The sequence below is a fragment of the Theropithecus gelada genome, chromosome 10 (genome assembly GCF_003255815.1).
Source record: "Theropithecus gelada isolate Dixy chromosome 10, Tgel_1.0, whole genome shotgun sequence".
NCBI classification, from domain to species: Eukaryota; Metazoa; Chordata; class Mammalia; order Primates; family Cercopithecidae; genus Theropithecus; species Theropithecus gelada.
Genome location: NC_037678.1, coordinates 69898592 through 69926366, shown reverse-complemented (window position 1 = coordinate 69926366; position 27775 = coordinate 69898592). Strand labels below are relative to the sequence as shown.

Genomic DNA, 27775 nt, shown 5'->3' with positions numbered 1-27775 from the left:
CACCATGCCCAGCTGCCTCTTCTAAATAATTCAGTGTTCATTTCCTAAGAGCAAGGATACTCTCTTATCTATGTGTTGTTGCTTTAGGTGATGAAACAAATGGTCTGTAATCACAGAATTTGTATCCCCTTAATGAATATTCCTCACCTTCATGATTATAATGATTATGATCTGCTAAAATACAATTTTAAGTAAACACTGCAAGGTGACCACACAGTAGGTGCTCAGTCAAGGTTTGATCACACAGCTGACTCACTCTGTGTAATCCTTTCCTTCTCTGGGCCTCAGTCTCATCTGAAATGGGCCCCCAGTTCTCCTTGCCTCACATCCTCATGGGTGGCAGTGAGGCTTAGATGAGATGGTGAATTTGATCAATGCACTTTAAAAACTGTAAAGAAAGGCTGGATGGCAGTGGCCTGTAATCCCATCACTTTGGGAGATAAAGGCAGGTGGATCATGAGGTCAGGAGTTCCAGACCAGCCTGGCCAACATGATGAAAACCTGTCTCTAGTTAAAAACAAAAAACAAACAAAAACACACACGAAAATTAGCCGGGTGTGGTGGCACATGCCTGTAATCCCTGCTACTCAGGAGGCTAAGGCAGGAGAATTGCTTGAACCTGGGAGGCGGAAGTTGCAGTGAGCTGAGATAACACCACTGCAGTCCAGCCTGGGTGGCAGACTCTGCATCAAAAAAAAAATTAAAAAATTGTAAAGAAGTCCTGTGCCCTGGGGAGATATCAGGCCATTTTTCTACCCATTCTCCCAACATTCGTGCTTCTTCCCAAATGACGGGACTGAGACCACCTGCTCACCCAACCTTCGACTTTTTCTTCCTGGGTTTAGGTGGTCCAAGAAAATCCAGCCCTCTGGCATCTGAACCAGGCCTCCCCGGGGTTCCTGATGGTGGCACAGGCATCCTCTGCCAGAATTCAGGACACAGAGTTTAGCTGTGGGTTTCTAGGTTAGGGTTCAGACACAAAGGCCCAGGAACCCTCCCCATAGACCTTTTTTTAATTTTTAATTTTAATTTTAATTTTAATTTTTTTGAAATGGAGTCTTGCTCTGTTGCCCAGGCTGGGGTGCAGTGGAGTGATCTCGGCTCACTGCAACCTCCACATCCCAGGTTCAAGCTATTCTCCTGCCTCAGCCTCCCAAGTAGCTGAGATTACAGGCGTCCGCCACTAGGCCCTGCTAATTTTTTGTATTTTTAGTAGAGACAGGGTTTCACCATGTTGGCCAGGCTGGTCTCGAACTCCTGACGTTGTGATTCGCCTGCCTCAGCCTCCTGAAGTGCTGGGATTACAGGCGTGAGCCACCATGCCCAGCTTCAGACCTGTTTATGTATGATGTTTTCTTTCCCATAATGATATGCCCCAGGCTGGGCATGGTGGCTCACGCCTGTAATCCCAGCACTTCGGGAGGCTGAGGCAGGCGAATCACAACGTCAGGAGTTCGAGACCAGCCTGGCCAACATGGTGAAACCCCGTCTCTACTAAAAATACAAAAAGTTAGCCAGGCGTAGTGGCGGGCACCTGTAATCCAAGCTACTTGGGAGGCTGAGGCAGGAGATTGAACCCGGGAGGCAGAGGTTTCAGTGAGTGGAGATCGTGCCATTTCACCATTGCACTCCAGCCTGGGTGATAGATCGAGACTCTGTCTCAAAAAAAAAAAAAAAAAAAAGATATGCCCCAGATGGTGGAGGCAAGCTACAGGCCCTCTCCAGAGACCCCCTTCTTCCTGCACCAATGGACTGGACACCAATTTGTATGTTTGTGCCAGAAAGCCAAGGAGTACTGCTGTTCATTCACAAGAGGCCCTGCTGGGCGCCAGGCAGGGCGCTGAACTGAGCCCATTTCTCTCTGGTATCTCCCTAGCCTCTCCCCAAGCTCTTAGGTAGAATCAGATCCAGTAAGTATAGACACTTTTGCAGCATCCAAAGAATTAACCCTTCACTCATTTACTCATCTGGTAAGAGATACAGGGAGAAAGCTGTGGAGTAAGGCAGCCAGAGCCCAGAAGGCAGGAAACCCATGCCCATTCATTCAACAAACTTGTATTGAGCTCCTTTCTGATGCATCTCCCATCCGCTATAAGCCCTTGGAGACGCACACAGATGTGGTTTCTGCTCCCATGGGGTGTGTGTGTGTGTGTGTGTGTGTGTGTGTGTGTGTAGGGGGATGTAAACAGGAAAACAGATATGCAAAACAATTTCAGATCGCGGTAAGTGCTAGGAACAGAATGAAATAGGATAGGAGTGATGGACAGGGGAGACTTCATGTGGAGTAACCGGTAAAAACCTCTCTAGAAAGTGACCTTTTGGGAGAAAACTGAGGGGTGAGAATCTGGTCCTGCAAAGATCTGGGCAAGGAATGTCCAGGTGTGGGGAACAGTGAGGTCAAAGTCACCATCACAAGGAAACGCTTGGTGTATTGAGGAGCAGCAGAGAAGTTGGAGTGAAGACAGAGAGGGGTTAAGGTAGTAGATTCCTTGAAGGGTAGGCAGGGGAGGCTCCTATGGGGGCTTGTAGGCGATATAGATCATTCATTTGTTCATTCATTCACTCAACACATATTTATTGAGCACCTACTGAGATCCTGTCCTTAGTTTACTGCCTGAAGACAGACCACAAGCAGGTAAACAAGCAAATATGTAAGTCCCAGGTCAGATAAATTTTAGGAAGCGCTGTTTTCCAGTGGTTCAACGGTCATCTCAGGGCAGAGGTGGGGAGACCTGCTGAAGGCTGCTTCTCCCTCAGTCTGTCCATGCCTGCAGGGTCTGGAACCCAGGTAGCCAGAGACCCGCTGGTCTTCTTTCCCCTCCCCTGTCCTCCTCTCCTTTCAAGATGGCTGACAAAGGCCGGGCTGGGTGGAAGGAAGGCAGGAAGGGCGAGGCAGAGGGTCCAAAGCAGGATGACAGACAGGGGCACCGCGGCGCCCCGGTGGCACTGCGGCTGGAGGTGGGGGTTAAAGCGGATACTCTGGTGCTGTGTGACTAAGTGGGGGCCCTGCCCTCTCTGAGCCCCCGCCTCCAGGCCTGTGTGCGTCTCCGTTCGGGTTGAAGGGAGCCCGGGAAAAGAGGCTCCAGAAGGAGTCTGGTTTTGGACGTCTGACCCCACCCCTCCCGCTTAGGGTCCCCCAGGGTGATTTTACTGGCACGGGGTTGGCGGGGGCAGGGGGCCAGGGGGCGGAGCCCGCAGAGAGGGGCGGAGGGGAGGCTCCGAGCGATTTCAAATTTCCCTCGTCCCCGCCCCCCGGTCCCCCCGCGCCCGGGCCGGGATCTGAGTGGCTGCGGCGGGGGCGCCCCCGGGCGGGGGCGGGGCGAGGGCCGGGCCGGGGCTACAAGGGGAGTCGGCACCGCCCCCTCCCCACCCACTCTCGCTGCCCCGTCCGGCCCGCGCCGCTTCCTCGCAGCAGCCGCTCCCGGCTCCGCGGCCGCAGCCCGCGTGGACACTCCGAGCGCCCCCCGACGGACGGGACCGGCTACCTGGCGGTCGGGCGAGCGGGCGGCCGCGCCCGGCCGGCAGCGCTGGGGTTAAGTGGCCCAAGTAAACCTAGCTCGGCGATCGGCGCCGGAGATTCGCGAGCCCAGCGCCCTGCACGGCCGCCCGCCGGCCTCCTGCCAGCCAGCCCCGACCCGCGGCTCCGCCGCCCAGCCGCGCCCGAGCCAGCCCTGCGGCAGGTGAGCGCCCCGGGGCCCCGGGGAGGCTCGGCAGCCGCCGGCTTCGAGGGCTCCTAGGGGAGGGGACGGCGAGGGGCTTCCTAAGCTGCCGGGGAGAGAACCTCTCCAGGACCTCCCGAGGAGGGGCTCCCGCCGGGCTGGGTTGGCGGGGTGAGGAAACGCCCACGGACCCTGCTTGGGGTGGAACGGGGTCCGCGGGTGGGACGCGGGGGACATACATCTGACGGGACCGGAGATACGAGAGGAAGGGACGCGTCTGCTGCCTCCAGGAGCCCGAAGAGGAGAGAAGCTTGCTTTCAGGGAGGGGGACACGCTGGCTTCCCGGGGTCCAGACTCGAGGGGGAGGAGGTGTCCGTCGAGAGCATGAACAGGGGCTTTGCTCATGGGCAGGGGGTGTACTCACTTGGCCTCGGCCTTGTGATAAGTTAAGGGGCGGAGGAGGTGAGGAGGGGTTTCTGCCATGCAGGTGGGCGTCCGCCCCTTGCAACTGGGATGTGGGGCTTCAGGCGAGGCGCTGTCCCTTCCCCCGACCCCAACTTTAGGAAAGAGCTCGTGAGTGTGGGCTTAGACTCGGGCGGGCTGGGGCGTGCGCGCGTGTAGGGGATGGAGGCAGAGGGCGACCTCCCGGGGTGCTCCCGACCTGAGCCACCAAGCGCGGGGCGCAGCGGGGCGCCCTCTCCCTGCTGTGCACATCTGGCTCGGAAGGAGCCGGCCGGAGGGACGGCACCTCCCTGCCCCGGCCACTCCGCCTACCCTGGGGTCTTACATTCCATTCTTAGCCTATCTCCTGGGTGCGGCTGGCCCCACTTCCCAGACTCGCACACTGAGGCCACAAAACCTCTAGCACAAGCTCCTGGAAGATAAGCTTCCCGGCTCGTGGTTGCATGGGGAGGGGTTATTGAGCCCCACTTTATCGGGGAGCAAGTGGAAGCAGAGAAAGACCTAACAAGCTGTAAGACTGCGCTGCCCTTGTGCCCAGGCTCCCCGCTGGAGGATCTCACCTGTGGATGGAGTTCTGAGCCTAGTTCTTGCCCGCGCCTCCAGCCTTCCCTGCTCCCTTTTTCTCCCTGGTCTAGGAGAGAGGCTCGCTGGGCCCCCGTGTTTCCACCCTCCCCCGAAGCTGGGAAGTGTTTAAAGGGAATTAAGGACAGAGTATGAACTTTGAGCTGCCTCCTGAGTTCTGGATGCGGTGGGTTTTGGCGGATGGGTGGCAGTTTTTGGGAGACAGCTATTATCTCCTCTACCAGGCCTCCTGGGGCTTCTTGTTAACCCACCTTGGAAACGCCAGGTGCGGACTTGATTTTTCCAGAGTTGAGATGATGGTACTTAGTTTATAGGGTTGGTATACAGTAAGCACTCAATACATGTTTGCCATTGTTGAAATCACTAGCTAGCACACAGGCTAAGCAAGCTTCCTTCCCTAGGGAAGCATAAGTCGTAGTTCTTCAGCATGTGTTTAAACCCTGTCTCACCAAGTTCATTGCTCTCCGTGCCTTCACTATTACATCTGAATTAGCAACAGTCCTACTGATAGGGTTGTGTAAGGATGAAACCAGTCTTATGCGTGAATTAACCTCTTCAGCCCTTGATCTTCCTCAGATGTTTATGTGTAATAGCCTCTACCACATTGGGCCTGGGTAAAGACACAGTGGGATAGTGCCTGTGTAGGGTCAGCACATGAGTGTTGATGTCTGTACTTAATAACCAATAGCCTCTCGTTTTAGGGTGGCCATTCCTGAGATTTGGGGATGGAGGGAGGCACCCCTGCCAGCCTCTCCTTTTCCTGCCTTCACGAAGGTGGTCAATTTCTTTCTCAACTCTGAAAGCTTTTCCCAATCATTGTCCACGATTAAGGAGTTGGCAGGAAGAACCGCCTTTGTTCCCTTTTGAACAGAGTCTTGGTTTTGTTTTATGGGTTGGGGCCGTTTTTTAAAGCCCTCCCGGCCAAGCATGGGGGCCTACTGCAAAGGTGTAATTGTAGAACTAAGTGAGATCCTTTACCTTTTGCCATTGGGGTGGAGAGTGCTGAGACAAAGGGACAAGGGCTGGGGCCAGTGGCATCCTGCTCTTAAAGTCGTAGACATAACCCCCACCCCTTGCAGAGGATGGGGGGAGGGGAAGACGGTATCTGGGAGCTGCAGGGGTCTAAGGGAGGAGCAAGGGAGGTGGGGTTGGGGAGGCTGCTTCCTTCCCTTCCTCCAGCCACGTGGGGCCTGTGATCCAGAGGCGCCTGTCGTCCCTCATTATTGCAGCCCCATGGACGTGCTTCCAGTGGGGGCTTGGGCGAGTTCTAAAGGGAAAACTTACCTTGGGATTCCTTTTCCTAGACCAAGTCATGCCAGCTGCCTCACCTCCAGACTCAGACGCCTTTTCCAGTTTCAGCTAAATGTGAAACTTTTCAGAAGTATAAGGTTGTGCTGTCTCCCCCAAGCACCAGTCCTTAGCTCAGGCACATACTACTAATTGAGTGGAGTTTTTTTCTTTTAAATCATGAATTTTCAGAATGATTTCCAGTTTCATGGTGGACCAGGACTGGTGAAGTGTGGAATTCATGTCATGTGCAGGCCACTCTCTTTGTAAACAGAGACTGAGCAGACATATCTCCCCTTTTGTTGGGGGGCTCATATTCTCACTGGGACCCTTTTACAGGTGATAGAACTGAGGCTCTGGAAGATACAGGAAGATTACATCTTGGTGGTGAGCATTTTCTTTCTCTCTTTTTTTTTTTTTGAGCCAGTCTCACGTTGCCACCCAGGCTGGAGTGCAGTGTTATGATCTTGGCCCACTGCAACCTCCGCCTCCTGGGTTCAAGCCATTCTCCTGCCTCAATCTTCCGAGTAGCTGGGATTACAGGCGCACACCACCACGCCTGGCTAGTTTTTGTATTTTCAGTTGAAATGCGGTTTCATCATGTAGGCAAGGCTGGTCTCAAACTCCTGACCTCAAGTGATTCACCCTTCTCGGCTTCCCAAAATGTTGGGATTACAGGTGTGAGCTGTTACACCCGGCTGCTTTTTATTTATTTACTTATTTACATTTTTTAATTTTTTTTTTTTGATACGAGTCTTACTCTGTCGCCCAGACTGGAGTGCAGTGGCACGAACTCCACTTACTGCAAGCTCCACCCCCCGGTTGCACGCCATTCTCCTGCCTCAGCCTCCCGAGTCCTGGGACTACAGGTGCCTGCCACCACGCCTGGCTAATTTTTTTGTATTTTAAGTAGACACAGGTTTTTTTTTTTTTTTTTTTTTTGACACAGGGTTTCACTTGTGTTCACCAGGATGGTTGCCACGTAGATTACAGGCATGAGCCACTGGGCCCAGCCATGCTTTTAAAATATATATATATATTTAGGCTGGGTGTGGTGCCTCACACCCATAATCCCAGCACACTGGGAGACTGAGGCTGGCGGATCACTTAAGGCCAGGAGTTCAAGACCAGCCTGGCCAACATGGTGAAACCGTGACTCTACAAAAAATACAAAAAGTAGCCAGGCGTGGTTGTGCATGCCTGTAATCCTTGCTACTCGGAGGCTGAGGCACGAGAATTGCTTGAACCTAGGAGGCGGAGGTTGCAGTGAGCCGAGATCCTGCCACTGTTCTCCAGCCTGGGTGACAGAGCAAGACCCTGTCTCAAAAAAAAAAAAAAGCAAAAAAAAATTTTGTGTGTGTGTGTGTGTATATATATATACACACACACATATATATATAGATATGCTTACTTTTTTTTTTTTATAAGGACGTGGTCTCGCTATGTTGCCAAGGCTAGCCTTGAAAGCCTGTGTTGTAGGATCCTTCTGTCTCAGCCTTCCGAAGGCTTGGGATTACAGGTGTGAGCTACCATATATGGCCTCTAAGTCACTTTTCACTCAGATATTTTCATTCTTTCAAACAAAATAGTACAGGTATGACCTCTGCTCTAGTTTATTTTTTATTTACTTATTTATATTTTGAGACAGACTCGCTCTGTTGCCCAGGCTGGAGCACAGTGGCACGATTTCGGCTCACTGCAACCTCTGTCTCCTGGGTTCAAGCAATTCTTATGCCTCAACCTCCCGCGTAGCTGGGACTACAGGCATGTGCCACCATGCCTGGCCAATTTTTGTATGTTTTGTAAAGATGGGGTTTCACCTCATTGCCCAAGCTAGTCTCCTGGGCTCAGGCAATCTATCCTCCTCAGCCTCCCAAAGTGCTGGGATTATAGACATGAGCCAACACACCCAAATTCAATTTTTATTTTATTATTTTTATTTTTTGAGATGGAGTTTCACTCTTGTCACCCAGGCTGGAGTGCAATGGCGTGATCTTGGCTCACTGCAACTTCCACCTGCCGGGTTCAAGTGATACTCCTGCATCAGCCTCCCAAGTAGCTGGGACTATAGGCGTGTGCCACCACGCCTGGCTAATTTTTAATTTTTTTTAGTAGAGACGGGGTTTCTCCATGTTGGTCAGGCTGGTCTCGAACTCCTGACCTCAGGTGATCTGCCCACCTCAGCCTCCCTCCCATAGAGCTGGGATTATAGGCGTGAGCCACCGTGCCTGGCCCAAATTCAATTTTTTTTTTTTTTTTTTTTTTTTTTTGAGACGGAGTCTCGCTTTGTAGCCCAGGCTGGAGTGCAGTGGCCGGATTTCAGCTCACTGCAAGCTCCGCCTCCCGGGTTTACGCCGTTCTCCTGCCTCAGCCTCCCGAGTAGCTGGGACTACAGGCGCCCGCCACCGCGCCCGGCTAGTTTTTTGTATTTTTTAGTAGAGACGGGGTTTCACCGGGGTAGCCAGGATGGTCTCGATCTCCTGACCTTGTGATCCGCCCGTCTCGGCCTCCCAAAGTGCTGGGATTACAGGCTTGAGCCACCGCGCCCGGCCCCAAATTCAATTTTTAATGGTGTCTTTGTCTTGTGGCTACAACATCATTTATCTGCCTGAGAATATTGCAGGGTTTAGTGTTCCCTTGTGTTCCCTCCAATATTAAGGGATACTCCGTTTTCCAGTACCTTGCCCTGGAGGTCTGGCTACAGGGCCAGGGGACTGGCGAGGTCTCAGTCTGGCATCTGTTCCTCCACTTCTCCCAGTCTGTAACCTCTTGTTTTGTTTTGTTGTTTTTTTTTAAATTATTTCTTTTGAGACAATTCTCGCATTGTCACCCAGGCTGGAGTGCAGTGGTGCGATCATAGCTCACTGCAGCCTTGAACCCCTGGGCTTATTCCAGGATCCTCCCACTTCAGTCTCCTGAGTAGCTGGGACCTTATCCACGTGCCTCCATGCCCATCTAATTTTTTTTTTTTTTTTTTTTGAGACAGAGTCTGTTGCCCAGGCTGGAGTACAGTGTCACGATCTCAGCTCACTGCAAGCTCCACCTCCTGGGTTCACGCCATTCTCCTGCCTCAGCCTACTGAGTAGCTGGGACTACAGGCCCCCGCCACCATGCCCAGCTAACTTTTTGTGTTTTTAGTAGAGATAGGGTTTCACCGTAGCCAGGATGGTCTCAATCTCCTGACCTCGTTATCCACCCGCCTTGGCCTCCCAAAGTGCTGGGATTACAGGCGTGAGCCACGGCACCCAGCCCATGCTCATCTAATTTTAAAATTTTTTTGTAGAAACATTAAAGTCTCACTATGTTGCCCCAGCTGGTCTCAAACCCCTGGGCTCAAGCAATCCTGCCTCCGTCTCCCAAAGTGCTGGGACTACAGGTGTGAGCCTCTGCACCCAGCTGTCTTGTGTTCTTGTCCAGAGCCTCAGCCTGTGTGGCTGAAGAAGAGTGGTTGTCTCCGGAGCAGTAGGCTGAGGGAGGGGATTTGGGAGTCAAGGGTCTAACTCTCCTGCAGAAGTACTGATGCGTTTGTAGGGTGTTCCCTGCAGCCAGTACAGTGATGGGCCCTGGCAGCATGGCAACATGGCTCACTGTGTTGCTTAGGCTGGAGTGCAGTGGTACGATCACAGCTCACTGCAGCCTTGAACTCCTGGGTTGAGCCATCCTCCCACCTCAGTCACCTCCTGAGTAGCTATAGGTGAGAGCCACCAGGCTTGGCTAATTTTAATTTTTTTTTTTTTTTTTTTTGGAGATGGAGTTTCGCTCTTGTTGTCCAGGCTAGAGTGCAATGGTGGGATCTCAGCTCACCGCAACCCCCGCCTGCCAGGTTCAAGTGATTCTCCTGCCTCAGCCTCCTGAGTAGCTGGGATTACAGGCATGCACCACCATTCCTGGCTAATTTTGTTTTTTTTTAGTAGAGATGGTGTTTCTCCATGTTGGTCAGGCTGGTCTCGAATTCCCCACCTCAGGTGATCCACCCACCTCGGCCTCAAAGTGCTGGGATTACAAGTGTGAGCCACTGTGCCCGGCTAATTTTAAAGTGATTTTTTATGGAGAGTCTCTTGCTGTGTTGCCCAGGCTGGTCTCAAATTCCTAGGCTCAAGTGTAATCCCCAAGTGCTGGGATTATAGGTGTGAGCCACCGTGCCTGGTCCCTTGTCTGCCTTTGATTCCTAATTACTATCAGGCTTCCTGAAGCCTAGTAGAACTCATATCTGAATGGATACAGGAGGCTCTGGAGATGGGAATGGGGAGGCACTAACTAGGGTCCCACTGAGCCAGCTACAGGCACCCCCTCTTTTGTGAAAAGGTGGTTGTGATGAAGACTTAAGTGTTCATTATATTCCAGGCAAGCCATTTTCTCTGACTCTGGGAGTTGTTTGGCACCATGGGTAAGGAAGCCCTAACCTGACGATGGCACTTGAGGAAGAGCCTCAAGCTTAGGCACTGGCTTTCCCAAGTCTTTGGGTGAATTTGCAAACCTCATCTGTGTCCTCATGTTGCCCTAGGATGTTACATGCTGAGCTGTAAGCAGGATGCTGAATTAGGGGAACTGCTCAGTACTAAATATGACTGTTACTATGACCACACAACTAGCAAGGAGTAGAACTGTGTTAAAACACTGTTGCAGATTTATTTTCCAAAACTTCTGCCGGCACCCGACTGAGTCCACAGAACTGGCAGGACACACAAGATGTGCTGGGTTAAGACGCTCTGGTGCTTTCTGTGGGTGCAGCTGACTGTTTTGCAGGCCTGCTTCTTGACTGTTGAGGCGGGCAGATCTGAGCCCCCACGAGGTAATTGTGGACAGTTTTTGAAAAGTGGTTTTTATGTTAGATCATGGGCTTCTTTTAAAGCCATTTGTATATATGCAGTTCCCTTATCTGTAGGCCTTAATTTTGATATTTCTTTTTTCCTTTTTGAGATTTGTTTTCTGTCCTTGCAGTACTGCTTTTTCCAGAATGTCATATAAATGGAATCATACATTATTATTATTATTATTTTTGAGATAGCATCTCACTGTCGCCCAGGCTGGAGTACAGTGGCATGATCTGGCACACTGCAACTTCCGCCTCCTGGATTCAAGCGGGAGCCATGCATTATATAGCCCTTTGAGTCTGGGTTGTTTTACTTAGTGTGAGATATTTGAGACTTATTTGTGTTGTGACATGTACTAGCAGTTATTTCTTACTTTTAAAAAATTTTTGAGACAGGGTCTCTGGAGTTCAGTACTGCAGTCACAGCTCACTGTAACCTCACCTCCAATGCTCCAGTGGTCCTCCCACCGCAGCCCTCACTTCCCAGTAGCTTCAACTACAGGCACTTGTGCACCACTATACCTAGTTAATTAAAAAAAAAATTTTTTTTTGAGACAGTCTTGCTTTGTCACTCAGGCTAGAGTGCAATGGTATGATCTCAGCTCACTGCAACCTCCAACTCCTGGGTTCAAACGATTCTTCTGCATCAGCCTCCTGCGTAGCTGGAATTACAGGTGCCCGCCACCTCATCAGGCTAGTTTTTTGTGATTTTTTTTTTTTTTTTTCTTTTTTCTTCTGAGACAGTTTTTCACTCTTGCTGCCCAGGCTGAAGTGCAATGGCGTGATCTCAGCTTACTGCAACCTCCGCCTCCCAGGTTCAAGTGATTCTCCTGCCTCAGTCTCCCAAGTAGCTGGGATTACAGGCATGTGCCACCATGCCCGGCTAATTTTTTTTTTTTTTTTTTTAGTAGAGACGGGGTTTTTCCATGTCGATCAGGCTGGTCTTCAACTCCCGACCTCAGGTGATTTGCCCACCTCGGTCTCCCAAAGTGATGGGATTATAGGCGTAAGCCACCACGCCCGGCCTAGTTTTTGTATTTTTTATTTTAATAGAGATGGGGTTTCACCACGTTGGCCAGGCTGGTCTCGAACTCCTGATCTCAAACGATCTGCCCACCTCGGCCTCACAAAGTGCTGGAATTACAGGCTTGAGACACCATACTTGGCCTTAAATTTTTTTTTTTTTTTTTTTTTTTTTGAGCCGGAGTTTCGCTCTTTGTTGCCCAGGCTGGAGTGCAATGGTGCAATCTTGGCTCACTGCAACCTCCGCCTCCTGGGTTCAAGTGATGTTCCTACCTCAGCCTCCCAAGTAGCTGGGATTACAGGCATGTGCCACCACGCCCCGCTAATTTTGTATTTTTAGTGGAGACGGGGGTTTCTCCATGTTGGTCAGGCTGGTCTCGAACTCCTGACTTCAGGTGATCCGCCCACCTAGGCCCCCCAAAGTGCTGGGATTACAGGCATGAACCACTGTGCCCAGCCTAAATTTTTTTTTTTTTTTTTTGTAGTGTTGGGGTCTCACTTTGTTGCCTAGGCTGATCTTGAACTCCTGGGCTCAAGCCATCCTCCTGCCTGGGCTTCCGACATTGCTGGGATTACAGGCATAAGCCACTGTCCCTGGCATCTTTTTTTTTTTGATATGAATATAACATGCCTAGCTTTTCTTTGTGTTGTGATTTTTATCTTTTCAATACATAATGTACAAGGACTTATTTTCTGGTTATGATAGAAATAATTTATTTGAAAGTCTGTCCATGTTGAAACAACTAAAAATGCTGTGCCTTTATCTGTGGGTAGAAGAACTAAGCTCCCTTAAAGAAATCTAGAGAGCAGAAGAGAACAGGAAATGAGAGACCACAAACTAAAGGGAGAAAATGAACTTTTCAATAAGGCTTGCAGGCTTGCTCTAGCAGTCGTAGTGATTAAAAATAGTAGCAATGGCCTAGAGCAGTGGCTCACACTTGTAATCCCCGCACTTTGGGAGGCTGAGGTGGGCGGATTGCCTGAGGTTGGGAGTTCAAGACCAGCCTGGCCAGCGTGGTGAAACCCCATCTCTACTAAAAATATAAAAATTAGCTGGGCGTGGTGGCATGCACCTGTAATCCCAAGGAAGCTGAGGCAGGAGAATCGCTTGAACCCAGGAGGTGGAGGTTGCAGTGACCCAAGGTCATGCCATTGCACTCCAGCCTGGGCAACAGAACAAGACTCCATCTCAAAAAAAAAAAAAAAAAAGAATGGCAAAGGATAAATACCAAACAGAAAACTGAGCCTCCAAACATACTACATATATATTGGAAGTTCAAATAAGAGGTAGAGTTGGGATGTATTCATGGGTGTCTGGCTCTACTTGTGGGCAAAAATAATTAGGTCCCTACCTCATACCATATACAAATAATCAAATAATTATGTTGATGAAACCTGAATGGACTAATTCAAATAAGTGTTTCTTAGGCGAGTTACGTGTTTTCTGATTATAAAAGTTACATAGGCTTGCTGGGCGTGGTGGCTCATGCCTGTAATCCCAGCACTTTGGGAGGCTGAGGCGGGCGGATCACCTGAGGTCAGGAATTCAAGACCAGCCTGACTAACATGGAGAAACCTGGTCTCTACTAAAAATGCAAAATTAACCAGGTATGGTGGCTCATTCCTGTAATCCCAGCTACTATGGAGGCTGAGGCAGGAGAATCGCTTGAACCCGGGAGGTGGAGGTTACAGTGAGTCGAGATTGCACCATTGCACTCCAGCCTGGGAAACGAGCGAAACTGTCTCAAAAAAGAAAAAAGTTACATGGGCTTAAGGTAGTTACCCCAAACCTTCCTTCTGAGTATGAATTTTTAGAGTTAGAGAAGAAATGCCAGAGGTAAATGGCTTAAACATTAATAATTGATATTGTATTATGCAGGTTTTTTGTTTTCACTTTACATAACTTTGTCTAACAATAAGTACTGCACTCTTTGCCCCCTATTGTGGAAGTAGGTAATTTAGTTAACCAGTCCTCTTGACTGTGATTTGATTGCAGTGTTTGCTGTGACAAACAGGACTGCAGCGACCCCCTTGCACAGAGGCCTTCGCGAGAGCTTTGAACTGGGTGGTTTCTGAGCAGTAGAATCCTGTGTAGCAGGATATAGATGTTAGGCATTTTAGATGACATAGTCAAGATTACTATCCCAAAGACTGAACCAGTATCCCTGCTGTGTAGGTGTTTAGGCTTAAGATGACTAAATACTGTGTAGATATGTAGACTCGAGATTTAAGACGTTCTTAGTTGAAGCCACAGGTGCAGCCCACTGTGAGGGACGGGCCAAGGTTGAGGGGGTCTCTTTCCAGAACATTGACCTCCTTTGCCCTCTTGGGAGGGGACAGAGGGTCCTAGGCTCTGATTTTGCCAAGGGGTAGGTAGCCACAGGAATTGGGCATGGCAGTGCCTAGGATTCTGCTCCTATGCTGCCCCTCATTCTCTGAATTACCATTGACCACTCCCTGGGGCTGCCACACCCTTCAAGGGGTTCTCGAAGTGGATATAGGGGAAGGGGCTGGGTGCTTGTGTTTTTTGTATAAAGGGCAAAAAGTTTAGACTCTAAAGTTACTGTCATATCTTTTCAGATCTTTATGGTCCCAGGTTTTTTTTTCCTGTTACTTATCTAAAAGGTAATGACATGATTTTATTCCAATGCACTGACAAACATCTGAGTGTATTTGGGTGTCATGAACAGCCTGCAGATAGCCACTTGTCTGGTTTTTCCCTGTTTGGACACACACTTTTTTTTTTTGAGACGGAGCCTGTACTGTTGCCCAGGCTGGAGAGCAGTGACTCACTGCGACCTCCGCTTCCCGGGTTCAAGCGATTCTCCTGCCTCAGCCTCCCGAGTAACTGGGACTATAGGTGTGTGCCACTACGCCTGGTTAATTTTTTTGTATGGACACACTCTTCTGATAATTCTGCTTACTCTGCCAAGGGCCCAGCTTCTACTGTAGGATGACAATGGTACATGTACTCATGACCTAGAGGCATTGAGCAATTCCCCAAATGCATCCCGAATTGTGGAGGGTGATGGGGTGGATACTTCTTGATTGGCCTTGTGGGGTGGTGCTGGGGTGAGCAGCAAGATGGCACCTGAGAATAAGTGACTTCAGGTGTCACCTATGTAGGTGTCCTTGGTACCAACTTCCCAGTGAATCAGGTGGGTTACTTTATTTTGCAGATTATAAAACTGGGGTTTGAGAACAATATTGTTTTTTTTTTTTTTTTTTTTTGAGAACAGGGCCTAGAGTGCATGGCGTGACGATAGCTTACCGCACCCTCAACCTCCGAGGCTTAGGTGATCGTTCCCCATCACCTTCTGAGGAGCTGGGACTACAGGCGAATAGCTAGGACGACAGGGGCATGCCAACACATTCAGCTAATTTAAAAAAATATTTTAATAGAGAAGAGGTCTTGCTGTGTTGCCCAGGCTGGCGTTCAATTCCTGAGCCCAAGCTCAAGCCTCGACCTTCTAAAATGGTGAGATTACAGGCATGAGCCACTGTGCCCAACAGTGTTTTTTTTTTTTACTGCTTTCCTGTAAATCTGATGTTTTCTGGAATTTAGGGTAAGTTCCTTATCAGACAAAAGCACAGTACTGGGACCTTGTGTTCTGTCACGTGTTCTGCTGCCACCGGTGTGGACAGCCTGTGTCTGGTCCCCTTTCCTTTGGATGTGCTGCCTGGATCCTTCCCGCTCTCTACTTCACCTAGGTGTGGTGTCCCTCCCTGGGCTTAACTTTTACAGCCTACTTACTGCATTGTTTTATGGTGTCTTTTTTTCTTTTCTTTTTTTTTTTTTTTTGAGACGGAGTCTCGCTGTGTCATCCAGGCTGGAGTGCAGTGGCATGATCTCGCTTACTGCAAGCTCCGCCTCCCGGGTTCACGCCATTCTCCTGCCTCAGCCTCCCGAGTAGCTGGGACTACAGGTGTGTGCCACCACGCCCAGCTAATTTTTTGTATTTTTAGTAGAGATGGGGTTTCACTGTGTTAGCAGGGATGGTCTCAATCTCCTGACCCTGTGATCCGCCCGCCTTGGCCTCCCAAAGTGCTGGGATTATGGGCCTGAGCCACCGCACCCGGCCTTTTTTTTTCTTTTTTAGATTCAAGGAGTACATGTGCTTGTTTGTTGCATGGGTATATTACTTACTGGTGGGGATTGGGCTTCTGGTATATCCATTACCCAAATACTGAACGTTGTACCTGATAGGTGGTTTTTCAACCCTTGCTGCTTCCCATCCTCCCGTCTTTTTGGGGTCTCCCATGTCTTGTCTTGTCTTTTTTGTTTTCTTTGCTTTTTTCTTTTCTTTTTTGAAATGGAGTCTCCCCCTTGTTGCCCAGGCTGGAGTATAGTGGCACGATCTCAACCTCACTGCAACCTGCTCACTGCAATCTCCGCCTCCCGGGTTCAAGTGATTCTCCTGCCCAGCCTCCTGAGTAGCTGGGATTACACGCACCTGCCACCATGCCCAGCTAATTTTTTTGTGTGTGTTTTTAGTAGAGATGGGGTTTCACCATGTTGATCAGGCTGGTCTTGAACTCCTGGCCTCAAGTGATCTGCCCGCCTCGGCCTCCCAAAGTGCTGGGATTACAGGCCATTCTCCTTCCTCAGCCTCTCCAAGTAGCTGGGACTACAGGTGCCCGCCATCACGCCCGGCTAATTTTTTGTATTTTTAGTAGAGACAGGTTTTCACCGTGGTCTCGGTTTCCTGACCTCGTGATCTGCCTGCCTTGGCCTCCCAAAGTTCTGGGATTACAAGCATGAGCCACCGCGCCCGGCTGAATTTTTTTATTTTTAGTAGAGATGGGGTTTCACCATGTTGGCCAGGCTGGCCTTGAACTCCTGACCTCAGGTGATCCACCTGCCTCAGCCTCCCAAAGTGCTGGGATTACAGGCTTGAGCTACCACACCTGGCCCTAGATTTCTCTAACATAGGCTGTGGAGGTGGAATTTTTATTTATTTTTTCTTTAAATTGATACTCTCCACTGAATGAAGGATTTTAGTTTTTAATTTTTTACTGCACCCCGGGGTTGGGGCAGATACCAAAGTGATCCCCCTTCCTGCATTGTGAGGTTTAATTAATACAATTAACATTTACGAAGTGCTGTGAAACAGCTCTGCTGCTGGTGTCAGCCTGGAGGAAATGAGTGACATCAGTTCTCAGCATTATTGCTGGGTTGGGGCGAGTCCCTGAGCCTCCTCTTGAGTCTAATTGGGGGTGCCACCTACCCCTCTGTCTGCCACATTGCATTTGAGTACATCTGACCTGGTTCAGTCGGGGCACAGGCACCCTGCTGCACTAATGAGGAAAGCCCCTGGGGGAGAACCTTGTGGGTGGGCCCACCCAGTGCTGCTGCCCACCCCGAATCACACGCTGGACCCCAGCCTCTGGGACAGGGTCAGAGTTCACCTCTCATCACAAGGTTAGGCAGCCACCTCCTGTGAAGGGAAACTCTCAGCTGGTGTATCATGTCCCAGCCGCGAAGCTCCCTTCATCCCTGGAATGGGTGATGCATTGTTCATAACTTCTGTAATTCTTGTCTGTCTCGGTTATGGCAGTTCCAGGCACGTGCCTTGGACTGCCTGGGCATGAGATTTGGCACTGCCACTTCTCTGTGTGACTTAACTCATCTGAGCCTGTTGAAGGCAGGGGGATAATAAGACCTGCCCCAGGATGGGGTGGGGGTTAAAAGAGGTGGCAGACAGGCTGGGTGCAGCAGCTTACACCTGTAATCTCAGGGTAAGGCGGGTGGATCACCTGAGGTCAGGAGTTTGAGACCAGCCTGGCCAACATGGCGAAAATACAAAAATTAGCCAGGCATGGTGGTGCAAGCCTGTAATCCCAGCTACTCAGGAGGCTGAGGCGGAAGAATTGCTTGAACCGGGGAGGTGGAGGTTGCAGTGAGCGGAGATCACCCCACTGCACTCCAGCCCAGGTGACAGAGTAAGACTTGATCTTAAAAAAGAAAAAAAGTAAAAATCCATGGTGGTAGAGACAGTGTTCAGCCTATAGTAAGTAGGGCCCTGGGGACTGTTAGCTACTTGATGTTACAGTGGCAGAGTGGGATGGTGCAGTTCTAAATCCAGCATGTCCGCCACTCTGGATAGGTCATGTTAGATAAAGCAGTTGGCTTGTGATGGGGGCCATGTTATCTGGAAATGCCAGCCTTGAATCATGAAGTCAGTGAGATACATAGAAAGAGGTGGGGGAGATTCGTATCCACCAGTACACACCTGATGCTAATTTAATTTCTCTTGTCCTGATTCTAAGAACATGTAGTTAAATTTGTATGTTATTTACCTTCCCTATATATTGATCAAGGAGGTAGTATGTCAGTCTTTGTCTCGGGTTTCTCCATCTGCAAAACAGGAATAACAGTACTCACCACATTTAAAGATTAAATGAGTTAAGATGGGTAAAGCCAAAACAGTGCCTGACAAATAGTAAGCACTGAAAAAAAGAAGACCTTATTATTAGGGGGGATTCTTATGTATTTATGTATGTGGGAGGAAAGGCCTGGGAGAGAAGCTTTTATTCCTGGATTTTGAGCTGTGGGTGTTGAGGTCTGAGAAAGGAAGCAGGAGGTGTAGGGAGTCGGGAGGGCTTCCAGGCTAAGAGAACACAGCAGCACATGCCTCAAGGCTAGATTGTCTTGGGTGTAGACTAAAGCGGGGTGGGGGAGGAACTGAGCTGGGCATCTTTTTTTTTTTTTTTTTTTTTTGAGACGGAGTCTGTCGCCGGGGCTGGAGGGCTGGAGTGCAGTGGCCAGATCTCAGCTCACTGCAAGCTCTGCCTCCCGGGTTTACGCCATTCTCCTGCCTCAGCCTCCTGAGTAGCTGGGACTACAGGCGCCCGCCACCTCGCCTGGCTAGTTTTTTGTATTTTTTAGTAGAGACGGGGTTTCACCGTGTTAGCCAGGATGGTCTCGATCTCCTGACCTCGTGATCCACCTGTCTCGGCCTCCCAAAGTGCTGGGATTACAGGCTTGAGCCACCGTGTCCGGCTGAGCTGGGCATCTTTTAGTCATGGGTGCAGGTTCTGAAGTTGGTGTATGCTGTCTACACAGCTGTGGCTATAAGGCAATGAGGGTAGTTAATTTCACTACAAACATAGGGTCATGATAAAAACAGAAGGAATTTTAAATGAAATCACATTGAATTATGCAACGAGAAGAAAGTATATTTAAGTGCTCAGCTTGCTCCTGGGGCGCACCCAGGTAGCTGGTGCCATTTATTGTGGGTTTTCTTCCTGGACTCTCTCTTCAGTACCCACAGGTCTCGTTCTAGGGGCTTGAGACTTTTCCTGAATGTTGAGATACGGGTTTTAGAAGGCGTGCTGCCCACACGTCGGGTAGGCTGGTGACTAGTTGGCACTGCTGAGGCCCTGGGGGAAGTCCCAGGGTGGTTAATCATTGTCAACCTGGGTCTGTCTAGGAGGTGAGACTCCTGTCTGGCTTCTTGTTGACCCAGTTAGGGGCTGTCTGAGGACTGGGGTTCAGTGTTGCCTGCGAAACCCAGCACACATTAGAACCCTGGGTCCTGGATGAAGGCGAAGGAGGTCACATCCTTTAGTCCAGGCCTCTGGTTTGCCACCAGCTCCTGGCCACAAACAAACCCTGTGTGTCTTCCCCCCAGAGCACTTTGGGGTGGTGGACCCTCCTGGAGACTCCAGGTACACCAGGGAGCCCCACCTCCTACTCTATGCCAGGCCCACTAGGTTACTTAGTTCGCTGGTTTGGCCTGAGGTGAAATGCTTGAAAGTAATGATTATTCTGAAAGGACACTCCAGCAGCTTCCCTGGGATTCTGGTCGCTTCATCTCGTAGGAACTGGCCATAGGTCAGCCAGCCTGTTCTTCCGGGTCAGGGCTTGGGAGAAAAAGGGCTGAGAAGCAGCTGATTGGTCTGACTCAGGCATATCCCCTGTCCTTGGGGGTTGGGGGAAATTCCTTGACATGTGCTGGCACACATCCTGGATCATGTGAGACATAGAAAGCCTATGTGCTGTGTTTCAGCACACATGTTTATAATCTGAACAATGCTGCTTTCACATGCATATTAAGACTTGTGTGTGTTAAAATGTCTTGTGAAAATCCTGCTTCAGGCTGGGTGCAGTGGCTCATGCCCATAATCCCAGCACTTTAGGAGGCTGAGGTGGGCAGATCACGAGGACAAGAGATCGAGACCATCCTGGCCAACATGGTGAAACCCCGTCTCTACTAAAAATACAAAAATTAGCTGGGCGTGGTGGTGCATGCCTGTAATCCCAGCTACTCAGGAGGCTGAGGCAGGAGAATCGCTTGAACGCTCAACAGAGGTTGTAGTGAGCCGAGATTGCACCACTGCACTCCAGCCTGGCGACAGAGGAAGACTTCTCAAAAAAAGAAAGAAAATCCTGCTTCAGGACATCTAGCTTAGTGCCTGAGATTTCTCCAGCCAGCTCCCAGTTCCAACAGTTATTCCGACCAGCTCTCAGGTGATGGTACTGTAGCCTGTGTGGCTCCTGGGCCACATGGGGAGTAGCAGCAGAGGTCCAGTTGCCCCATGCAATGGGCAGGTGCACCCACCACAAATTGCACCTCTGCCGCCACTGGGCACATCAGACTGGGCTCCATGGCGCCCCCTGGTGGGCAGTGCCAGTGGCGCCAGTGCAGCTCGGAGCCAGCAATACAAGATGTGGCTTCTAGAAGGTACCCTGGTTTGAGATGCCGAGGTAGGAGGATCCCATGAGGCCAGGAGTTTGAGGCCAGCCTGGGCAACGTAGCCAGGCTCTGTTTCTACAGAAAATTAGCCGCACGTGGTGGCACACACCTGTGGGCCCAGCCAGAGGATCACTCAAGCCCTGGGAGTTCTAGCCTGCAGGGAGCCGTGATCACGCCACTGCACTCCAGCCTGGGTGACTGAGTGAGACCCTGTCTCTAAGATAGATGGATGGATGGATGGATGGATGGATAGAAGATAAACTGCGAGGCTAGCACGGGTTGTCTGGCAGGCGCTGGTATGTCTCCATGATGGAGCCCAGAGGCTGGGAGACCCCGTGCATGTGGGCAGCAGCTTTTTGGGGAAGCTTTTCCCAGGCATGGTTCCAGGACACAAGGGTGTGGTGTGAGTGACCTGGAGCTGTTTGTGGCCCAGGGATGGGGGCCTGGAGGTCTCATATTGTCCCTAGGCTTTTGTAATATTTTTGCCAACCAAAGGTGGAACAAACAGCAAAGGCAAGTGACTTGGAAAACTCGGTTTCAGATGGCATTTGTGCACTGGAGTTTTTTACTTGTTCTCTATCTAATCCTGGCCCCACCTCTTAGATGGGCTATATGACCTTGGAGAATAACCTAGTCTGTGTGTCAGTTTTCTTTTTCTAGAAGGTGAGCTCCCCAGTCTCCCTAGAGGGAGATACATACAGGTTCTTGCATCCAACAAAATCTGTGCCCACAATGTTGCAGGCAATGGGCCAGCCCAGAGGTCACACAGCCTGCCAACCCATCAGTGTGGCCCTGGCCCTATGTGTTAGCTGATTTACCTGACCAGGAGGGGCAGCAGTGGGGAGGCCAAGTCCCAGAGGTGAGGGTGAAGCTACAACGGATCTGGGGAGTCCCCCTCCAGTTAACTCCCCCCAGGCTTTCTGCCTGTGCCTCCTTCATCCTTCCCTCCTTGGGAACTTGGGACTCTGAGCCCCAGCTGGTGAGGGAGTAAGGGAGTGAGCGACAGGCCGGCAGACCAATGGGCCCTGGAGGATGGGGTGAGGCGGGGCTTGTGCTGCCATGGAGAGGAGAGAAGCGGTTCTGTGGGGGAGGAGGGGGTGGGTGGGAAGAGGACCTGGAGATTGAGGGGAAGGGAGAGAGCAAACAAAGGGGTCAGGAGGGAAAATAATGCACTGGCTTCCTGAGCCCCTGCAGAGGCTGAGCAGGGAGAGGGGGCCAGGGCCAGAGGGGACAGAGGCTGGCGGCAGACAGGCCGGGGCAGGCAGGTCCTAAATGGCATTGTTTGAAGGGGCTGGCTAATTGCACAGAGCAGTCTGAGCCTAAGACCCCAGCCCTGGCCCCCGCCTCTGTCCTGGGTGCTGGCGTCTGAGCCTTCGGGACAACCTGTCCACATGGAACCAAGTCCTGAGCCTCCGAGCTTGGTGAGGGGGAGGCTATGGGGGGCAGCCTGGGTGGGGTGCTTGGGCAAGAGCATCACCCTAAGAATGCATCCTGGGGCCTTGGGCTGGGAACATAGAGCCCATGGCGGGGCGTCTGGGGGAACACTGCCCCTCTCATGTCCCTGCTTCCCTTCCACCCCACCCGTTCTGGCTTCTCCCACAGGAAAGCATGAAGGGAGACACCAGGCATCTCAACGGAGAGGAGGACGCCGGCGGGAGGGAAGACTCAATCCTCGTCAATGGGGCCTGCAGCGACCAGTCCTCCGACTCGCCCCCGATCCTGGAGGCCATCCGCACCCCGGAGATCAGAGGTGGCTGGGCAGTGGGGACTGGGGTGGTGTCAGGCGCTGACACATTGAGCGGTCACTGCAGACCACTGGAGGCTTTGGGGAGAGTCTCTGACAACCTCCACCACAATTCCCTGGGAGGGAAGAGAGCTCCAGCAAGGAGGGATGCAGGGCTGAGCCCTTCACGCCTGCCCGCAGCCCTTGGCCTCCCCTTTGAGACTCTCATCTCAACTGGGACTCTGAGCGTGACACAGGGTTGATGGTTCCCTGTTCTCCGCCAGTCATGACAGCATGGGCCCTCGGAGAGCTCTTCTGCAGTGGGACCCTCTCGCCACTCAGAGCTGGGCTGGGGTTGGGAGGGGAGGTCTGGAGTGTGCTTCCTTTCCACCCTGCCCTGAGCAGCTCCAGCCAGCTCACTTGGGATCCCGTCGCAGCTGGGCTGGAAAGCCCTGCATTGTCCTCTCAGCTGTGCCATCCCATGGAACTTCCTGCGAGCGTGAAAGGGTTCTATTTCTGCATTGTTCCCCACAATAGCCACACTCGACATGGGAGCACTTGAGAAGCGGCTGACACGGCAGGCAGTGAATTGTTCCTGGAAATGTAGTTAGTGGTCCCTGGATGGGCAGCACCCTGCTGGAAGGAATCGGAGGGCTCCCCTTCTTGGTAACTTCAGTGTTGTTTTGGGTCCTGTCATGTGCCTGGCCCAGGGCTCTGTTGTCTTAGGAATAAAATCAGTGGAGAAGATGAACGATACCGAGGGACTGAGAGCAAACCCCTGTGGCTGACAATAGTGTAGGGGAGATCCCAGGCCACGCCACGGAGAGCAGCCCGTATCAGCAAGGCCGTTCCCTAGGCTGGTGCCTGCCCCCTCAAAACAGACTCCTGGCTGTTTCCTTTACAGGCCGAAGATCAAGCTCGCGACTCTCCAAGAGGGAGGTGTCCAGTCTGCTAAGCTACACGCAGGTATGGTCTCCGCTCTCCCTTTTTCAGGGCTCAGGCACGTTGTCTTTGGCTTTCATCACATGGGCAACCTGAGGCCCATAAAAACTGGCATCTGCAAATGCATGGAGGGTTGTCGAGCTAGATGCTTTCTGCATATATTTGGCATTATTTTTTCAATCTGGACTATCAGTTACATTGAGAAATCTCTCATATGGTAGTCCCCTCTTATTTGTCATTTTGCTTTCCACGATTTCAGTTGCTTGCAGTCAGCTGCCGTCGGAAAGTATTAAATGGAAAATATTAAATGGTAAATCCCAGAAATAAGCAATTTATACATTTTAAATTGAGTGCCATTCTGGTAGCATGATGGAATCTCGCACCGTCCTGCTCTGTCCTGCCTAGGATCAGTCCTGTCTTTGTCCAACATCATGATGCTTAGGTGCTACCTGCCCGTTAGTCACTAGTAGCCATCTCCGTGATCAGATCAGTGGCAGTATCACAGTGCTTGTGTTCAAGTAATGCTTGTTTTACTTAATAACGGCCCCAAAGTGCAGGAGTGATGATGCTGGCAATTCAGTTATGCCAAAGAGAAGCCACGAAGTGTTTCCTTTCAGTGAAAAAGTGAAAGTTCTCAATAAGGAAAGACGTCATATGCTGAAGTTGTTAGATCGTGGTAAGAACAAATCTTCCAGCCGTGAAATGATGAAGAAGGAAAGATAAATTCATGCTAGTTTTACTGTTGCACCTCAAACTGCAAAAGTTAGAGCCATGTTGTGTGATAAGTGTGTAGCTAAGATGGGAAAGGCATTAAGTTTGTAGGTGGAAGACATGAACAGAAATGTGTTCTGATTGACAGCAGTGCTTTGTGCCAGGAAGCATTGAGCTGATAGATAGCAAGGCATCTCCTGACACCAAACCATTTACTTCAAGTAAGGGATGGTTACATAGATTCAAGAATAGGTCTCTACTGAAAACTATAAAAATGACTGGAGAGGCTGCATTTGCCAATGAAAAAGCTGCTGCTACATTTTCAGAAGAGTTGAAGTTGATTGAGAAAGGAAACCATCCAAAACTGCAGTGAAACCAGACTCCTCCAGAAGATGATGTCTGATATAACCTACATTCATAAAAGTGCAGAGGAGGAAGACACCAGGTCATAAACCGTGGAAGGACAGATAAACCCTGAATAGAGTACGAGAGAGAAACCACATTCGTATGGCTTTTATTAACAGTATATTGTAATTGCTCTATTTTATTATTAGTTGTTAATCTGTGCCTAATTTATAAATTAAACTTTATCCTAGGTATGTAGATATAGACAAAAACACAGCACATATAGGGTTCCATGTTCCAAGGTGTCAGGCAGCCATGGGGGGTCTTGAATGTATCCTCCCTGGATAAGGGGAGACTACTGTATAGCAAACGGTCTTTTTTTTTTTTTTTGAGATGGAATCTCGCTCTGTCGCCCAGGCTGGAGTGCAGTGGCCGGATCTCAGCTCACTGCAAGCTCCGCCTCCCAGGTTCACGCCATTCTCCTGCCTCAGCCTCCCAAGTAGCTGGGACTACAGGCGCCTGCCACCTCACCTGGCTAATTTTTTGTATTTTTTAGTAGAGACGGGGTTTCACCGTGTTAGTCAGGATGGTCTCGATCTCCTGACCTCATGATCCGCCCGTCTCGGCCTCCCAAAGTGCTGGGATTACAGGCTTGAGCCACCGCGCCCGGCCAGCAAACTGTCTTTTTATTCCTGGAATGAGTCCAACTTGGTCATGGTGCATTTTGAAGTTGATTTTATTCATGTATTCATGAATGAAATGGGTATAGGATTTTTTTTTTATTCATTTATTTTTGTTGCACTCCAGTCTGTTGCCTGGGCTGGAGTGCAGTGGCATGATCTCTGCTCACTGCAACCTCCCGCCTCCCAGGCTCAAGGGATTCCCCTGCCTCAGGCTCCTGAGTAGCTGGGACTACAGGCAGTGTACCACCATACCCAGCCAATTTTTTTCTATTTTTAGTAGAGACGGGGTTTCACCATGTTGACCAGGTTGGTCTCGAACTCCTGGCCTCAAGTGATCCACCTGTCCCTACCTCCCAAAGTGCTGGGATTACAAGCGTGAGCCACCGCACCTGGCCGATTTTATTTCTTTAAATCTATCTGTAGTTTTGATGTCAGGATTATGTGGGCTCTAGGAATTTTTTTACAAGCTGGAAAAAAACCTCTCTAAGCTTATTTTAATGAATTTCAAACAATTATATCTTTTAAGACTTGCTACATTATCAAGCTTTCTACTTCATTTGCTTTTCCAAGATTGGATCTTTCCCATCATGTTTTGTGTTCCTTCCTTTACTGACACCGTCTGTTTCCTAATTATTCGTAGTAGAGTTTGTCAGTTGGATTGGTTTTGCTCAGAGCCAGTGTCAGTCAAAAAAGTCCTAAGCAATGAAAACTCACCCTCAGCTTCCATTCTCAGTGGTGGCCAACCTACTGAGGGGACTGAGAAGGTGAGGAATCCAAGCCCTGGGAGGAGTTAGGGCAGCTGCAGGATCAGAGGCTCAGCACTGCTGTTTTGTTTCTGATAGCTAGTTACCAGTAACAGTAGGGAAATCTCTTGGCCACACATTTCTTTTTGTTTGTTTGTTTTGTTTTGTTTTGAGACAGTTTGTTTTGTTTTGTTTTGAGACAGAGTCTCACTGGAGTGCAGCTGCAACCTCCACCTCCCAGGTTTAAGCGATTCTCCTGCCTCAGCCTCCTGAGTATGAGTAGTATGAGTAGCTGGAATTACAGGCACACGCCACCATGCCCTGCTAATTTTTGTGTCTTTAGTGGAGACAGGGTTTCGCTATATTGTCCAGGCTGGTCTTGAACTCCTGACCTCAGGTGATCCACCCGTCTCGGCCTCCCAAAGTGCTGGGATTATACGCCCGGCCTAATTTTTGTGTTCTTAGTAGAGACGGGGTTTCACCATCTTGGCCAGACTGGTCTCAAACTTCTGACCTCAGGTGACCTCAGTCTGCCCCAGCCTCCCAAAGTGTTGGGATTACAGGTATGAGCCACCACACTTGGCATATTATTTGAATCTTGATGTAACCTTGTTGTGCTGTGAGGGAAGTACTGTTATTCCAATTTTAAAATGAGAGAAATGGACTCAAAGCCACATAGTTGGTGAGGGAAGGCAAGTACTTAGCACTCCAGCCAGACCTAGCTGCTCACTGCTTCAGCGTTTGTGTTTGGCTTATGTTGGGTTTTGGTGTGAGGTGTGAGACCTGCACGAGGAAGCCTTGATGGCATGGTGCAGGTTTCATGGCATTGCTTCCGGGGCATCTCTCGTGGTTGGCCTGTGTCTGCACCCATATGTGGTGTGTTGTGATAAGTGACCCGGTCTCCCTGTGAGACACAGGCGGTCAGTCTTGCATATTGCAGTTGCCTTGTTTCTTTGACTTGCTGATACTCTGGGGCCTTCTTCATGTTCATCGTGTTTCCTTATACAGGACTTGACAGGCGATGGCGATGGGGAAGATGGGGATGGCTCTGACACCCCAGTGATGCCAAAGCTCTTCCGGGAAACCAGGACTCGGTCAGAAAGCCCAGCTGTAAGTAGTCACACCCTGAGCCAAAGCTCTCGTAGCCACCAGTTGGCATAGCATAACAAAAGTGTCTTCCATCTCCTTAAGGGAGCTTTTAAGAGAGAAAGTGGCAACCAAATGTTTTGAAACTAGAAAATATAGCCAGGCGTGGTGGCTCATGCCTGTAATCCCAGCACTTTGGGAGGCCAAGGCGGGCGGATCACGAGGTCAGAAGATCAAGACCATCCTGGCTCTACTAAAAACATAAAAAATCAGTCGAGCATGGTGGCAGGCGCCTGTATAGTCCCAGGAAACTGGGAGGCGGAGCTTGCAGTGAGCTGAGGGGAAAAAAAAAAAAAGAAACTAGAAAATATAGGCAAGGCTCTGGGACTGTTTTAAGATAGAGTCTCGCTCTGTTGCTCAGGCTGGAGTGAGATGGCGTGATCTTAGCTCACTGCAACCTCTGCCTCCTGGGTTCAAGCGATTCTCCTGCCTCAGTCTCCCAAGTAGCTGGGATTACAGGCACCTACCACCATGCCTGGCTGATTTTTCTATTTTTAGTAGAGATGAAGTTTCACCATGTTGACCAGGCTGGTCTCGAACTCTTGACTTCAGGTGATCCACCCACCTTGGCCTCCCAAAGTGCTGAGATTTCGAGCATGAGCCACTGTGCCCAGCCAGAAGGTTTTCAGTATGTGCCATTTCTTTCAGGTGGTTTTTAAGTTCTTTCTTGTGACACTCTTGGAGGTGCCCAAGAGTGATAAGAGTTTGCAGGGTGGACAGCTCAGCTGCTAATGACCTAGGGAGTCCACCACTTTTGTGGGTGGATTTTGTGGCTCAAAGTTTTGAGGTCTGGCAATGGGAAGGCAGTTATTGCTTATGGTCACCTAACCCTTTAGAGACCAGACTGACAGTTACTATCCCAGGTGTGGGTTACAGTCTTCCTTCCCAGGATATGGGCTGTATCATCCCCTTTGTGGAGATGAGAGAAGATTCCAGCAACTAACTCGAGATTAAACA

At 50.3% G+C, this 27775-nt stretch overlaps 1 protein-coding gene across 6 annotated transcripts in view; it reads left to right on the top strand.

Moving 5' to 3' along the window:
- Positions 1 to 3286: 3286 nt before the first annotated feature.
- Positions 3287 to 27775, top strand: part of DNMT3B (DNA methyltransferase 3 beta) — a 48333-nt gene continuing 23844 nt past the window's right edge. For 3 of the 6 annotated variants that reach the window (XM_025398946.1, XM_025398945.1, XM_025398943.1), the window contains exons 1-4: positions 3375 to 3680; positions 22128 to 22275; positions 23153 to 23214; positions 26681 to 26782. In XM_025398946.1, the coding sequence (XP_025254731.1) occupies positions 22134 to 22275; positions 23153 to 23214; positions 26681 to 26782 (306 nt within the window). In that variant the 5' untranslated portion in view covers positions 3375 to 3680; positions 22128 to 22133. Of the gene's footprint in view, positions 3681 to 21653; positions 21947 to 22127; positions 22276 to 23152; positions 23215 to 26680; positions 26783 to 27775 lie in introns of those variants that run through there. The other 3 variants (XM_025398944.1, XM_025398942.1, XM_025398947.1) reach the window with 3 other exon arrangements.